The sequence below is a fragment of the Drosophila mojavensis genome, unplaced genomic scaffold (assembly GCF_018153725.1).
Source record: "Drosophila mojavensis isolate 15081-1352.22 unplaced genomic scaffold, ASM1815372v1 contig_151, whole genome shotgun sequence".
Taxonomy (NCBI): Eukaryota; Metazoa; Arthropoda; class Insecta; order Diptera; family Drosophilidae; genus Drosophila; species Drosophila mojavensis.
In genome coordinates this window covers 1-16,067 of record NW_025318684.1, presented here as the reverse complement: position 1 = coordinate 16,067, position 16,067 = coordinate 1, and the positions used below count along the sequence as shown (strand labels likewise).

The 16,067-nt window shown below is 43.4% G+C and overlaps 1 protein-coding gene across 1 annotated transcript; it reads right to left on the bottom strand.

Moving 5' to 3' along the window:
• Window positions 1-17: 17 nt before the first annotated feature.
• On the bottom strand, window positions 18-6,708 carry LOC122756743 (RNA polymerase II degradation factor 1-like). Its single transcript, XM_044007085.1, has 2 exons — window positions 4,263-6,708; window positions 18-531 (listed from the first exon to the last, which is right to left on the bottom strand). Exon 1 carries the CDS (start codon window positions 5,848-5,850, stop codon window positions 5,233-5,235), a length of 618 nt encoding a protein of 205 aa, XP_043863020.1. The 5' UTR covers window positions 5,851-6,708; the 3' UTR covers window positions 18-531; window positions 4,263-5,232.
• Window positions 6,709-16,067: the final 9,359 nt, after the last annotated feature.

Here is a 16,067-nt window from a genome sequence, read left to right as displayed (position 1 = left end):
TTGCATTTGGTTTTAAGTTAATTTTTGTAGCTTTGTGTTTTATTTAAATCCGTGAGGGTATTATTATTTGTAAGTGCTATTTTATGTTTTGGTTATACGAAGAGCAGGGTACGTTGAAATGGCGTAACTTTTGGTTTTACTTTGTTCGATTATGAGTTTGCAGGTCTTCAATAAATTGAGGTTTAATTGCTAGTTGCTTATTTAAAAGTTTTCTATTTTAGTTTGGATAAAGTTTATTGCATTTTGGCTTTCGGTTAAATTTATAGTTTTGTGTGTTATTTAAGTCAGTGCAGGTATTCTTAGTTGCAAATGCGAATTTATATTTTGATTAAGCGAAGAGTAAGGTAGGTTGAAATGGCGTCAGTTTTGGTTTTTTTCTAGGTGAGGTGCCTGCTGGCGGCTGCGCTCTCGACCGATCTCGCTGCCGTCCAACGAGCAATTGGCTGGGCTGCCCACCCCTGCCATTCACCTCCACCACCGCCAGTAGGCTGGCCATGGCAGGGCGCGGGCTGTAAATATCTCAATCGATACCTAGTTTTTTTTTTTTTTTTTTAATTTAGGTTTATTAAGTGTAGAAACTGTACAATCACATATAGTACTTTAACAACACATATATATACATAAAATTAGAGCCAAACCTCACTCAATTTGAGAGGACTGAGAAAAAAAGAAAAATAATAATAATAATATTTATTGAATACCCATTGTTTTGGCAAAGCCCTGCCGTTTAAGTCGTCTTAGGGGTCTGGCAGGTGTTAGACCTCTTGCGAGTAGGCTTTGATGTCGTACGAGTCTGTCTGAGTATCTGCTTGTGTGCTTATTTATTTGTTCTTCGACAGTAGACAGCTTGAGGTCTCTATGCAGTGTTGAGCCGCGTATGTACCAGGGACAGTTTGTTATCTGCCTTAACACTCTGTTCTGCAAAACCTGCACTCTTTTATAATTCGATTTTGCAGCGATCCCCCAGATTTGCACTCCATAGAGCCATATTGGTAGGATGCAGTGCACATAGACAGCTCTTTTGCATCTCAGCGGTAAGGTGCTCTTTCTATTGTTGAGCCATCTTAATTGTTGCAGTCTGTGACGACATTTTTTCACCGTAGCTTTGAGGTGTGGACCAAAGGTAAGGCGCTTGTCCAATGTGATGCCAAGATATTTCACCTGAGCAGGTTGCTGTAGGGTTACTCCCGACATCTGGATTGGGGGGGTATGCATTGCCAGCCTTTTTAGAGTGAAGCAAGGGTTCAATGTTTTCAGCGGGTTAACTTTGAGATTCCACCGCTTGCACCAATCAGCGAGAGTATCCAGATATCTCTGTAGTCCTGTACTTGCTTCTACCACGTTTTTTGAGTTATAGATGATGGCAATATCATCAGCATATGTGGCAATGACAGCTTTCGAGGGAGCATCCATATGTTGAGAGGGACGGGCTAGGTATATCAGAGGTGTACAAGGAGAACAGCAGCGGACCAAGAACACTGCCCTGCGGCACTCCTGCTCTCATAGGGTATGTGGACGAGAGTGTATCTTTTACCTTGACTTGGAACACACGGTCTTCTAGATAAGATCTTAAGAGGCCATAGTACGGAGCAGGTAGAAGGTTTTTTATTTTGTACAGTAATCCATCGTGCCACACCTTATCAAACGCTTGCTGCATGTCGATAAAGACAGCGTTGGAGTATTCAGAGTCATCAAAAGCCTGCAAGATGTGTTTCACCAGTCTATGGACCTGTTCCACTGTGCTGTGTCCCTCCCGGAATCCAAATTGGTGATCCGGTAGGATATTGGATTGTCTAAATATTGCGTTAATGCGGTTGGCAATGGTCCTCTCCCATAGTTTAGACAAGGAGGGCAGTAGACTTATAGGCCGATATGACTCTGGATCCTCTTCCGGCTTGCCAGGCTTGTGGATCATCAAGATAGCAGCTAATTTCCATTGCCTTGGGAACACTTGGAGCCTGATGATGGCATTGAAGATTAGTACAATGTAAAGAAGCGCTCTTGTAGGTAAGGCCTTCAGCGTTGCGTTGCAAATCTTGTCTATTCCGGGAGCTTTATTTTTCGGCAATATTTGGATCGCTTCGGTAATTTCTTCAATCCTTATAGGCTCAATAGGCGGAGACATCTGCAAGGGGGTCTGCAAATATAGCTGTATCTCCATGGTCTGCTCCGTCGTAGCATAACTAAATGGAGTAAAACGTTCTTCTAGATGGCATCCGAATGCGTTAGCCTGTTCCAATTCGCATTTAGCAACTTCGCCGTTAGGGCATCGGACAGGTACCTGTCTAAAAGGTTGTCGTTTGAGTGATTTTGTGCATTTCCATAACGAATAGTTTGCATCAATAGTGTAGTCCATGGAAGCCAGTTTTTGCTCGAAGAAATCGCTTCTGAGTTCTCTTAAAAGGTTACGTAGCTGTCTTGCTACCCGGTTCCACAAAAGTCGGTCCCAAGGATCTTGGGATCGAATTGCTCTTCTACGAAGGCGCCTTTTTGTTCTGATGAGTTCTTTGGCTTCTCTCGTTAGAACAATGCCATAATTATTGGGACGAGGCGCAGGATTAACCGGTGTTGTAGCAGCAGCAGCTCTATATATGTTCTCCGAGAGATTATCAACCGCATTCTCGATGTCTTCACCGGAGTTCAGACACAAATTCAATTGAATGGAGTCATCTAGCTGTTGTCTGAAAGCCTCGATGTCAGTACGGCTGGTTATTAGCCTTGGGCTTGGCCTGATATAATGACCATCGATGTGTAACTCGGCAATAAGGGCTAAATGGTCAGAGTCTAAGTCCCAGCTTTGATAAATATTTGCTTGATAATGCTGTATCCCATGGTATAATGCAAAATCTATGCAAGAGGGAGTATGACTGGATATATATGGGTACCTAGTAGGAGATCCTGTTGCAAGAATACTAGCTCCTCTGACCGTGATGGCTTCTGCTAGTTCTCTTCCCCTGGGTGAATTATATGAATCTCCCCACAGCCAGTGTCGTGCATTCCAGTCACCACCAATAAGATACCTTTGGCCGCAAGAAGCGAGTATGTCGCTGAATTGTCTTTCTTCTATTCTGTTCCTTGGTGGGCAGTATATGGCGCAAAATTCGATGTCTCCCAATCCAGTGGCAACTTTGATTGCAGACATTTGTATATTTTGAGTTTCAATAACCCTTTGTGGGAAGTGGCGCAGTGAACTTCTAACGAATATAGCCGCTCCTCCCATACCATGGTTGTGGCTTGATGGCTTGTAAGCTGGATAGAAGGTATAGCCATATATTTTGACTGTATGTCCTCGATTCAGTCTGATTTCATTTAATAGTAGAATGTCGATGTTGTTGTTGTGCGCGAATAGCTCCACATCTCTGGCTTTTCCTGCAATGCCATTGACATTCCAGATGAGAATCTTGAGTGGGTTCATTGTGAGGCTGAGGCGTTGTTATGAAGCTGGTGAGTCGATGAATCCCCAGTCCATTGCTTGAGCATGCTGGCCATTTCGTGGACAATTTTTTCTAGACGTTCTAGTCGTTCACTGTTTCTCTTGTTTTGTTGTTGCTGTTCGCGTTGTTGTGCTTGAAGCCATGAAAGAGGTATCTTCCTTTTAGTTTTAAGCATTTTCTGGGCTGCTGCCAGTTTTGTTGCAGCTCCAGTGAGTTTTACAGAGTCAGGTGGGAAGCCGGCTGCCTGACTATCCATTCTTCCGCTAGGGATCGCGCTGGTAATTGCAGCAGTTGCGGTGGTATATACTGTGCTACAAGTAGCACTAGTAAATGTGATTGTTGTTGTCATGGTGCTGAGATTCTGAGAATCAGTGCATGATAGGCGTTGGTTATTGAATTCAGCCCTCAGCTCAAAAGGTGTTTTCCCAGCTATTTGGCACATTCTTACATAATCAATCGGCTTATTTCTAAGCTGAGAGTTAGCAGAAAGGTTTTTGTCCATTTTAATTCGTGTTTGTTAACTTTTGTTATATTTTCGAAGCAGAATATCAGCTGAGCACGGCGTTTATTTCCCCTCTTGTGCAGTGGCGCGCACGTAGAGGGGTAATAAGTGTGGCCTTGGTGGGCAACGAGTATATTTGGTTTGTCGCAGACGCCTTGTTGTTCGTTGTTTCGGGCAGCCGACACTGCACGGGACAGCGTCCGATGTTTACCGTTAGGTCTTTTACAGTTAGGGCTATTTTTAGCTTAAGTAGAAAATTCGCGTATTTTATGTATGCGTGACACAACCGACCGCGACGAAAGCAGATTAGCGACTATAATCGATACCTAGTATCATTTGTTTAGAAATTAAGTGGCGCCTGAAAACATGCTACGCAGAGCAGTCAGGGCTCGAGTTGCTGGGGAACTGCTCAGCCAGGGCTGAGTAGATTATTGGCATTACTATCGTAGTTAATAAATGTTATCGATGTGCGATCATTTTGAATAGCGAACTTAGAGCTATTGTGACTTAGAACTATATTTACAAATAACAATAGGAAAACTTAAATTAACTTAGCTAATAATACAAATTATTTTCTATTTATTTACAGGTGAGGAGACATCTAGGCGAGGAAATCATCAGGACCATCAGGGACAGACGGCCTCCGTCAGTGGCAGCACAATCGGTGGAAATTATGCAGGACAAGATGAATGGCTGCTGGCACCGCAATTTGGACCAGCGACACATGGTAAATATTAGGCATCTCAAGTTTGCTGGAGACTAGCACCAGCACCATCAGATCCTCAAATGGCAGAAAGCAGGTAAGTGGACATCATTATTGACAGTTTACTGAGATCTGTTCAATTACAGATTCAGCAAATCAACTGCATCCATCGGGAAAGCAGGTATGTGGTCATCATTATTGGCAATTTACTGAACTCTGTTCAATTACAGATTCAGCAAATCAACTGCTCCATCTTGGTCATCCAGGGACGGGACATAGGTAAGTGTGTAATGATATTGGTATTGACTTCGTTTAATTGCAGGTATTGGACTTCTGGCATCGGACATAGGTAAGTGTGTAATAAAATTGGACTCCGTTTTATTTCAGGTTCGGCATTGAACTTCTGGCATCGGACTTCTGGCATCGGACTTCAAGGAGACGGGGCATCTGTACGGGCTGTGTTTTTCTTAATACGGACTATACAAATATAGTATATATATTTGTAATTGTTGATTACATATGAATTTGCATTTGCTTACGCATTTGCATCTTCATATGCAATTTGGGCACAATCATGTGCATTAGAGCAGTAATTATTTTATTCGATTGTCTTTCATCAGGTGAGTGGCCAACAATCCAATCATATTGATCAGCTTGTCGATCTTCTCTTCCAGGTTACTACTGGAGTTGTTGCTGTTGTTGTTGACTACTGGGGCAGCAGGACGCTTACGCTCCTCCAGCATCAAACTAATAAGAATGTCTAGCTTCTGATCTGTGCTAGTATTGACATTTTTATGTTGACGAGATTCATATTTGTATTTAGTGGCAGCATCAGTACTGACGTCTTCATATGGCAGTTTTCGGCGCAGTCCCTCTTGTGGCTGTGGTTGCTGCCTAGCAATTGGTTGATTCAATTGGACAGGATGGTGGTTTGCTTTCAGAGCGTCAGCATAACTAAGTAATGTTGATTGACTTTGTTTTTTGGGATATGGCTTTACATTTTTTAGCGGCTGCTGTGGTAGCTTCTGTTTAGGCAATTTATTTACTTTAATTGACTGTTGTTGTTGTTGTGGCATTTGTGGCTGTTTCCGTTGCTGCTGTTGCAGTGGCATTTGTGGCTGTTTCCATTGCTGCTGTTGCTGTTGCTGTGGCATTTGTGGCTGCTTGACAGCATTGGCGTTGCATAGATGTTGTTTAATGGTCATAGCCATAGAGGCAGCATTGTCACTTCTGTTACGTGCTTTTTTTATTATTCACCGCAGTCTTGGCTTAATATAGTTTTACAAAGCTAGACTACTAATTGCCCGCCGGCCTCGCGCTCAGCGGTGTGCGTCCGATCACGCTCGCGACACTCAACTTATTACTCGGGTGAGCAACTATGGTGTGAGTAGTAATCTCAGCATCTTCAGGCACTTGTTGGGTTGAATGGGTTAAAATCCAGTAGTCACTCGTGCGATTAACTTAGTGACGCTAACTATACATATAATATTTACATGCAATTTACATCACTAACTCACATGTTTAACATACATAATGGCAAAAGACAATTACAATTACATTTAGTGACAATAAGAATAATATAAATTAACATTCAACATAAATACATTAAAAATTAACTTAATATTAACTTATTCTATTTTGCAGGTACGTTGGTGGCAGTCATCGTGGACATCCTTCTTCGTCGCTGGAATGGTCGCAGCTCGTCAGATAAGTAGCCCTCTTGTTGTCGTCTAACGCTGATAATGGCTTGTGGTTCATTTTTATTTCAGTGTGCGGCTGCATACATTGTCATCGGTGGAATGCGTGCGTCCCGCGCAGCTCGTCGTCCGGATTGGCAGCCATTAAGCGTTAGTGCGTGGCCAGTGTGCATCCATGGAGCACTGGCGTCAATCACTGGCATGCGCCGGCTGGCGCATACCCTCTCCATCTATGTAGTGGTGAGTTGAAAATTGAAATATTAATATTTTTCTTCTTTTTCTTTTCAGATTAGAGGACCCCCAATGGCATCGGCAATCAGGTAAGTATTTAAATGAAATATTTTTGGTAATTTTATTTTTTTATACCCTGAACCCATTTTCAATGGGAAATCAGGGTATAATGGTTTTGTTGAAATGTATGTAACAGGGAGAAGGAGGCGTGGCAGACCCCACAAAGTATATATATTCTTGATCAGGGTGACGAGCTGAGTTGATTTGGCCCTGTCCGTCTGTCTGTCCGTCTGTCCGTCTGTCCGTATGTATGAACGCGTCGATTTCAGAAGATATAAGAGCTAGAGACTTCAAATTTTTTTTAAAATGTCCGTAATTACAGCGCGCATATCAAGTTTATCATTAAAAATCGATAACTCATCCCGATCTTTTTTTATCGATAAAAAACCTTATCGAAACCCAGTTATAAAATTATATCTTCTACACCTTTATTGCTAGAGTCTCCAAATTTTTAATGTATGCTTATATGCAATTTATACAATTTCGGTTTTTGTTAAAATTTACCCCCCACCTCTAAATTCACCCCCTCACCCTCACTTTTGTAAAAAGCGTATTTCAAATACTAGAGACTTGTGCTTTGGAAATTACATGCATATTCATGTTATAATCATAATCTAAAAGTTTCATCGTACGTCCATAAAAAAAGTTATTAAACAATTAAGTTCTCATAGTAAGCGCACACTGCAGCCCATGCGTGTTTATGCGTGGTTGCTTGTATGTGTATGTGTGTGTGTGTGTGTGTGTGTATGCGTTTGTGTCTGTATGCGTGTGTGTGAGTATGTGTGTCTGTATGCGTGTGTGTGTATGTATACCTGTGTGTGCGTACGTTTTTTTTTTTTTTTTTTTTTTATATTCATTTATTGACAAAATAAAAAATTACAAGTTGTGTGGTGGCTAGGATAGCGCGCGGTGCTTGCGGGACGGCCGTAAAGCATTGCTTCGCAAGCACTATGCGCTACCTTAGCCTGGGACAGCTCGTCTTCTCAGTCGCTCGACTCTGCGGAGCTCCATCATCACTGTGGCCGCGAAGGTGCTTGTTAGTTCCCAAGCTTCCTCCGATTCCAGCATGGCGTTGACTAAGTTGTCCGCTCTGATGGAGCGGCCCACTGCCTCTTCCAGACGACGCCTCTCCTCCAGGAACCGTCCACATTCGAAAAGAATGTGGTTGGCGTCTTCCACATGCCCTCGCTCGCACCAGGGGCACTCGTCAGATTCCTCGTGGCCAAAGCGCTTCAAATAGCTCCGAAAGCATCCATGACCCGAGAGGATCTGCGTAAGGTAGAAGTTAACCTCGCCATGTTTGCGGTTAACCCATGGTTCAAGCTCCGGGATGAGCTTGTGCGTCCACCGCCCTTTAGCTGAGCTATTCCACCTTCTTTGCCATCGTGCGATGCTGTTCGCCCTGACAGCGTTGAGTCGCGTAGGCCCGTGCGAATTCCGCTCCACGGCTTCGGCGACCAAATACTCCAGTGGCACCATACCGGCTATGACGAGCGCCGCGTCATCGGAGATAGTCCTGAAAGCGCAGCTGACTCTGATTGCGCTCAGCCTGTAGATCGCGCAAATGCCTCGGCTGTAGCTCGGCGTTGCCATCGCTCTTGCCCATATTGGCGCAGCATAGAGGATGACAGACCTAATGACGCTCATTAGGAGGAGACGTCGTTGCTGTTTAGGTCCCCGCGTGTTAAGCATGATTCTCGAGAGAGCTCTACAAGAATCAGCTGCCTTTTTATGCACATATTCTAAGTGCTCGCGGAAAGTTAATCTTGTGTCTATCATGACACCAAGATATCTTATCGCCCTCTTTGACGCAATGGTGACGCTGCCGATCTTTATATTGGCAGTTTCCACTCTTTGCGACTGCTGACTAGTACCACTTCGGTCTTGTGTGCCGCTAGCTCGAGCCCAGCTCCTGTCAACCAGCTTCGTATGCGATTGATACTTTCGCTGCACATATCCTCTGTATCTTTGAGCTCCTTTCCTATGGCTACGACAGCTACATCATCAGCAAAGCCAATGGTGTGCGCGCCTGCTGGTAGTTCCAAGCGCAGTACGCCGTCGTACATGATGTTCCATAGGAGAGGCCCCAGCACTGAGCCTTGGGGTACTCCAGCTGACACTGTATGAGTTTGGGGACCCTCACTCGTGTTGTATACCAGTGATCTTCCTCTGAAGTAGCTCTTTATTATCTCTCTTAGATATTTAGGGATATTATATTGTGACAGCGCATTCAGTATCATATCCCAACTAGCTGTGTTGAATGCATTCCTTACATCCAGGGTCGCGATGATACAGTATTCCTTCGTCCCGTGCCTCCATCTGGTGCCTTGAATAGCGGAAGTGGCCAGACCAACAACTTTGTTAAGCGCGTCCGTTGTTGACCGGGCCTTCCGGAATCCAAATTGGTTTGGTGACAGGCCTCCGGCGCTTGCAATCGCAGTCTCCAGCCTAGAGCAGATCAGTTTCTCAAACACCTTTCCCATGGTGTCTAAGAGACAGATCGGTCTGTACGAAGATGGCTCATCTGGTGGTTTGCCAGCCTTGGGTAGCAATACCAGATTCTGGGCTTTCCATTTTGCCGGGAACGTCTCTTGGATCAGGCATTCGTTAAATAATTCGGCGAACGTACTTGGGTGCAAGGCGAGGGCTAGCTTTAGCGCACGATTTGGGATCCCGTCCGGCCCCGGAGCTGTGTTGGTTCTAAGACCTCGGAGAACTACTGATATTTCTTCCTCTGTAACTAAAACAATTTCAGCAGTTTCAGTGCTCGTTGAGCCCTGATCAGCAGACTCGGACTCAGGGGCGTGAATGGAGCTTAAACTTTCTGGAAAGAGTGTTTCCACAATCGATTTAAGCTCCAGACGATCCGTAGGCTGCACCTGTCTACCTGCGTATAGTCTTTTAACTACTATCTTATATGCCCTGCCCCAAGGGTCATATTCGGCTGAGTCGCACAACTGTAAAAAACATTCTCTTTTGCTTGCCCGAATGGCCTTCTTCAGCTGTCTTCTAGCTGCCTGGTAAGCTAACTGTTTCTCAAGAAACGTTGGCCTACCGCGAGCCCGTTGGTAGCTTCTTCTCGCCTGGATGCATTTGCGACGAATGTCACCTATTTGCGTATTCCACCAATACGTAGGCTCATGTTGTCGCGTGAACTGCTTGCGGCGTAACATGCTGCTATTGCAGGCACTCTGTATTTGGGCTACCATTTGGCATGCTCTGGCCTCAGCATTACCAATTGTACCCAGAGACTGAATGGCCTCTGAAAAGACCGCGGGATCAAAAGTATCTAGCCGATACGACTCCCTCCACAATGTTGACGCCCTGGCAGGTGGCTCACCTATTGTGAACAGAAGTGCCGTATGATCGCTGCCTGTATAGCTATCGCAATGGCTCCATGTTGCTCCCCGAAAGAGGGATGAAGTGACAAAAGTAATGTCGATAACAGACCCGTATCCCGCCCGACTGAAGGTGTACTCATGGCCAGTGTTGAGCAGTGCAACATCTAGTGTCGCGAAGATCTCCAGTAGGATACGACCTCTGGCATTTGTTGTTGGGCTACCCCATTCTAGCGCCCAGGAGTTAAAATCTCCAGCTATAATGGCCTTCCGACCCCTAGCATCCTCGGCAAGCTCGTCGAGCACCGTCGTGAATTCACTGAGCTGCATGCTGGGGGCCAGATAGAAACTGTAAAGCCACAAGCTACCATATCGGCCACGTACGAACCCATTGAATGACTTAACATTCGAAAGTACGTTCGTTGAGTTGCCGCATACCCACAACGCAGCTTTGCCATTAACGTCTGTTGACCATGTCCTAGGGCAGCTGGTTCTACAGTGGTGAGGCTCACTGAGAAAAGCTACATCTATACATTTTTCTCTAATGGTCTGCTCTAGAAGATCTTGGGCAGCAGCACAATGATTTAAGTTAAGCTGCAAAAACCTTAACATTTCATTTTACGAGCAGCTTCACGGTAAGATGGGCACTTGAAGCTGCCTGCTGAATGGTCCGTCTGCTTTTCACCTTTCCGGATGCAGAGGCTACATTTTGGTGGCTTGGTGCATGCTTTGGCACTGTGACCCATTTCTCCACACCTGAAACAGGCGCCCTTTAAGTCACAGTCGCTGCCGCAGTTTGCTGCCATATGACCGTAATCGAGGCACTTGAAACAGCGTTTAGGCTGCTTCACGGCTCGGATACGGCAAACTACCCATCCTATTCTAATTTTGGACAGCTCGAGCAGAGTTTTAGCTTTCCCAATTGGAAGAGCAACCGTAGCTCTTTGCTGTCCACCAAAAGCTGGCCGAAGCGATTTGATAGCCTCAATGGGGAGTGAGCTATCCTTCAACTCCACCCTAATTGCCTCTAAGATCTCCTCTTTGGTCGCTAACTCATCTAGATCGCGAATCTCAACTTGCGCCGATTCGGTAAGTGTTTTAACTACCGCTCGGTCTCCCAAGGCCTTGCCTACAGCTTCGTGCAGAGCCTCAGCGCTATGCTCCGGCTTCCTACTCAGTTGCAGTAAAAGGTCCCCCTTAGCTGTCTTCCTAATGCCTTGAACGTCGCTGCTCAGATGCTTCAAATTTGGGTCGTTTTTAACTACACGAAGCATGTCCGCGTAGCTGCAACCCCCTACGCCTGAAATCGCAATCGCGTCAGTCCTGGGACGTTTTTGCATAGGCTTTCGCCCTTTGACGACTGTCCAGCTGCTCTGGTTTGTCTGTCGGGCGGCCTGGTTTGAAGTTTCAGATTCAGCTGTAGCCCGTAGAGCCATTGGTTCTTTTGGGTTCGCTGCACTTCTATTGGGCCTCGGCTTTTTTGAGGGAGTTTTCCTCTGTTCGGAGGCGACTTCCCTCGACCGCTTGGGAGTATTGCTACCTACTGTAGCACTAATGCTCGCTGCCTTAACGTTTTCGCCTACTTTTTTGAGTGGCGTGGTCTGCACCTCACAGTTTTTAACCGAACGGTTGCAGAACGCTTCGGCCGTCTTGTGAAGGCTGACCAGCCTAGCCAGCTCCTCTCTCATTAAGGCATTTATATGCCGCAGACCCCCAAATAAGGCAGACAGACCCTCTAGTGTAGCTCCTATTTGAGCTAACGCTTCTTTTAGTGACTTGGGTGCCTGGCACTCAGCCACTGGAGCCTGGTTAGAAGTCGACGGCTGCGCCAACACCCTCTGTTGTTGCTGCGGCGATCGCTGCAACGAGGAACGACGCGCAAAAGCTTGCAGCTCGTCCTCCACCATGGCATCCATTTCTGCTCCGACTACAACGGCGTGAAGCCTGTAGTGGGCAATGGCTACTAATAAAATCTGAGTTTACAACCCGCAGTAACTTAAACCCAACTTGACTAAAGCGAGAGCCCGAAAGTATGCACTACTTTTAATAACTGCTACTTCACTCCAGCAGCTAGGTTGCTGTCTTTGCTAAGGCTTAGCAACTCACCAACGTTAGTGAGCAGCTGATTGCCCGATGCAATTTCCAGCACTACTAACAGCTGTTAGAGTGAATGCACCTGATTTTTCTTATTGCGCAAGTGTGACGCCTAAAGTAACAAAATTTACGCGCCCACAAAAGACAAGGAAAGGAAAGAAGCCCTGACGCCAAAACACTGACGCTATCGCCCCCCCTCTCTTGCACCACCGAATTATACCGCTTGGGAATTCCACGAACCGCCGCGCAGTAAGTCTCTGGTAGTTTTTTGAGGTCGCTGGGTACGCCGCGCCCACAGCAAACACGTTGACTTCAGTTCTTTCCACTTTCACAGGGGAAAACACAGTTCAAGCTATTGTCTACGATGGACCACGATGACATCGACCGCACTCCGTGAAAACGCAACTCGAACTCCCTGTGTGTGCGTACGTGCGTGTGTGTGTGTGTGTGTGTGCGTGTTTCTTGTGTAAGCTGAAAGTCGCGAAAAAGTATTGAAATATCTATTGCTCCAAGGGTTCAGGGGATCTCGTAGTCGAGCAGTCTCGACTAGAGCTTTCTTACTTGTTTCAGATTCAGATTTGTGGACCCCCAATGGCAATCAGGTAAGTATATATGAAATTATTATTATTATTATTTTTTTTTTTTCATATTTATTGGCAGCATATATTATTATTTTTTTCAGCATTTTTGTTTTTTTCAGAATTAAATAATTTTTGTACTTTTTTTTTGTTTTTGTTTTTTTTTTTTTTTATTTTTTTATTTTATTGGCAATTAAATTATTATTTTTGGCATTTTTATGTTTTTTTTTTCATTGCCTTTTTGGCCTTTTTTATACCCTGAACCCATTGAAAATGGGAGATCAGGGTATAATGGTTTTGTTAAAAGTATGTAACAGGCAGAAGGAGGCGTGGCAGACCCCACAAAGTATATATATTCTTGATCAGGGCGACGAGCTAAGTCGATTTGGCCCTGTCCGTCTGGCTGTCCGTCCGTCCGTCCGTCCGTCCGTCCGTCCGTCCGTATGTATGAACGCGTCGATTTCAGAAGATATAAGAGCTAGAGACTTGAAATTTTTTTTCCTAGGTCCGTGTATATCACGCGCATATCAAGTTTTTCTTTAAATATCGATAACTACTCCCGATATTTTATTATCGATCAAAAACCTTATCGAATGCTAGTTATTTAATTATATCTCCTACACCTTTAGAGCTAGAGCTTCCAAATTTTAAATGTAGACTTATATATATATTATATAATTTCGATTTTTGTTGTAATTTTCCCCCCACCCTTATATCCACCCCCTCACCCTCACCTTTGTAAAAGACGTATTTCAAGTACTAGAGACTTGTGCTTTGGAATGTACATACATTTGAACATTATGATTATGTTCTGAAAGTTTCATTAAGATTGTACGTCTAGAAATTAAATTATTCAACAAAGAAATTCTTATAATGTTGCCCACACTACAGCGCAGCCCAAGCGCAGTCGCTGCTTACTGCGCAGTTAGCAGAGCGCGTTCTAATACGTGCGTGTGTATGTATGTGCGCCGAAAAGAAGTGCAGAGTGAATATCAGATTAGAGGGTTTAGGGTATCTCCTAGTCGAGCAGTCTCGACTAGAGTCCTCTTACTTGTTTTTTTTTTTTTTTTTTTTTGCCGTTGTCAGTAAAAGTGGCATACAATACCGAGTAATAAGTTGAGTGTCGCGAGCGTGATCGAACGCACACCGCTGAGCGCGAGGCCGGCGGGCAATTAGTAGTCTAGCTTTGTAAAACTATATTAAGCCAAGACTGCGGTGAATAATAAAAAAAAAACATTAAAAATTAAACTCAAAAGTGTTTTTATTTAAAACAAATTAAAAACATTTACATAGCTCTCAACGGCGTCGAATTAAATAAAATTAAAGTGACAAAAATTTTCACAAGTGAAAATCGGCCATCTTGTGCGCGTCTATAGACATAAGTATAAAATGAAAAATTAAATATCTTGCGAATTCTAATTTGAAATAAAATGAAGCAAAAAGCAAATTAAAAGCAATAAAAGCTGTGAATTATGTGCTAAAACAAAATAAAAATTCAAATAAAACTTACCTTGTTTTATACAAGTTAAAAAAAACAAGTAAGAACGTTGCAGTCGGGCGATACCGATTGCAGAAGACTCATTCACAGCCCAAACGCTGTCAACCAGAGTATATAGTGCAATTTTCAAGTCTAGTGCGCAGCAAAAAACACGGCATTTTGCCATTAAAATTGGAAAATCATCGATAGCTATTGCATTCAAATTACATACATATATAATTTATACAATTTTGATTTTTATTATATATGTATTTATATCCATACATGGATACCGGCTTCAAGCTAACAGCAGATCAGCGCGATTTTCCTATGCTTGTGCACACACTCATCGTCTATTCTATGCGTACAGACAGAAGCGCGCCTTTTCTCACATTCTTAGAATTTCGATTGATTTCTGGACTTTCTAGCCGTTACTGTAGTTTTGTCTGATGACGCTCTCTTATTAAGCTATTCTATTTTAGCAACTGATTCCTCGATCAAAGCAGTGGCGCGGGTGCTAAGGGCGACACAAGTAATGTTAGAGTAGGGGAGGTTCGAACCTCTACTATGTTATTATTATTTTTTTTTTTTTCATACATATTTCTTTTTTTTTTTTTTTTTTTTGTTGAATAGTCACGTCTGCTCGAGGCTGTGCCGTAGACTGACTGACTATATTTATTTATTTACTGCTATACTACTGTATAATATAGTAAATTTGTTGACGCCTACTGTGTGTAGGTCTCAAATGTGAGTGTTACATTAAATGTGAAGTGACATACAAAAGTAGTTTGATTAATTTTGTGTAAATTTGTTGACGCCTACTGTGTGTAGATCTCAAATGTGAGTGTTACATTAGATGTGAAGTGACATACAAAAGTAGTTTGATTAATTTTGTGTGAATTTGTTGACGCCTACTGTGTGTTTTTTTTTTTTTTTTTTTTTTTTTTTTTTTTTTTTTGTATAGTCACGTCTGCTCGAGGCTGTGCCGTAGACTGACTGACTATATTTATTTATTTACTGCTATACTACTGTATAATATAGTAAATTTGTTGACGCCTACTGTGTGTAGGTCTCAAATGTGAGTGTTACATTAAATGTGAAGTGACATACAAAAGTAGTTTGATTAATTTTGTGTAAATTTGTTGACGCCTACTGTGTGTAGATCTCAAATGTGAGTGTTACATTAGATGTGAAGTGACATACAAAAGTAGTTTGATTAATTTTGTGTGAATTTGTTGACGCCTACTGTGTGTAGATCTCAAATGTGAGTGTTACATTAAATGTGAAGTGAAATACAAAAGTAGTTTGATTATGTTTTAGTGAATGTATAGATATCTTGATTAAGAATTGCATCCGGCCAGGAAACGTCATCTCTTCCGGGACTGGCATCCTGTTTGGGATTCTGTATGGAAGAACCAGTATTTTAACTGGAGCCAGGATCCTGTCTGGAACCGTCGATTTGAATAAGATTGACATCTCGACTAGAGCCAATATTTCTACTGGGAATGGAATTTTGTCTGGAGCCATCGACCTGATTGAAACCATTATTTTGACTGGAGCCAGTATCTTGCCTGAAACTATCGTCCCGCCTAAAACTGATATTCTGATATGAGTTGAAGTTCCGATTTAAGTTAACAGGATGATTAAAAGTAGAAACTGCATTTTTAGAAGGGATAGTAGCAACATATATGCAACCATGTGCCCGTCTCTGCTTGGCCTGTAATAGTTCCCATTTCCGCTTAAATATGTTTGATTGCAAGTGATTGTTGAGCATCACGGAGTAACGCTTCCACTTCAGCCGTTGCGGAATGCACGGGTAGTTACCAATTCGTCTTGCCTCAGGATTGGGATGAGCAAGAAGCCGGCTCACATATTTATAACACAGTTTATTATAGATGCTTTCAACAGTGTCTACTTGCAGATCTATATGAAGTGTGTTATTACTGACATACC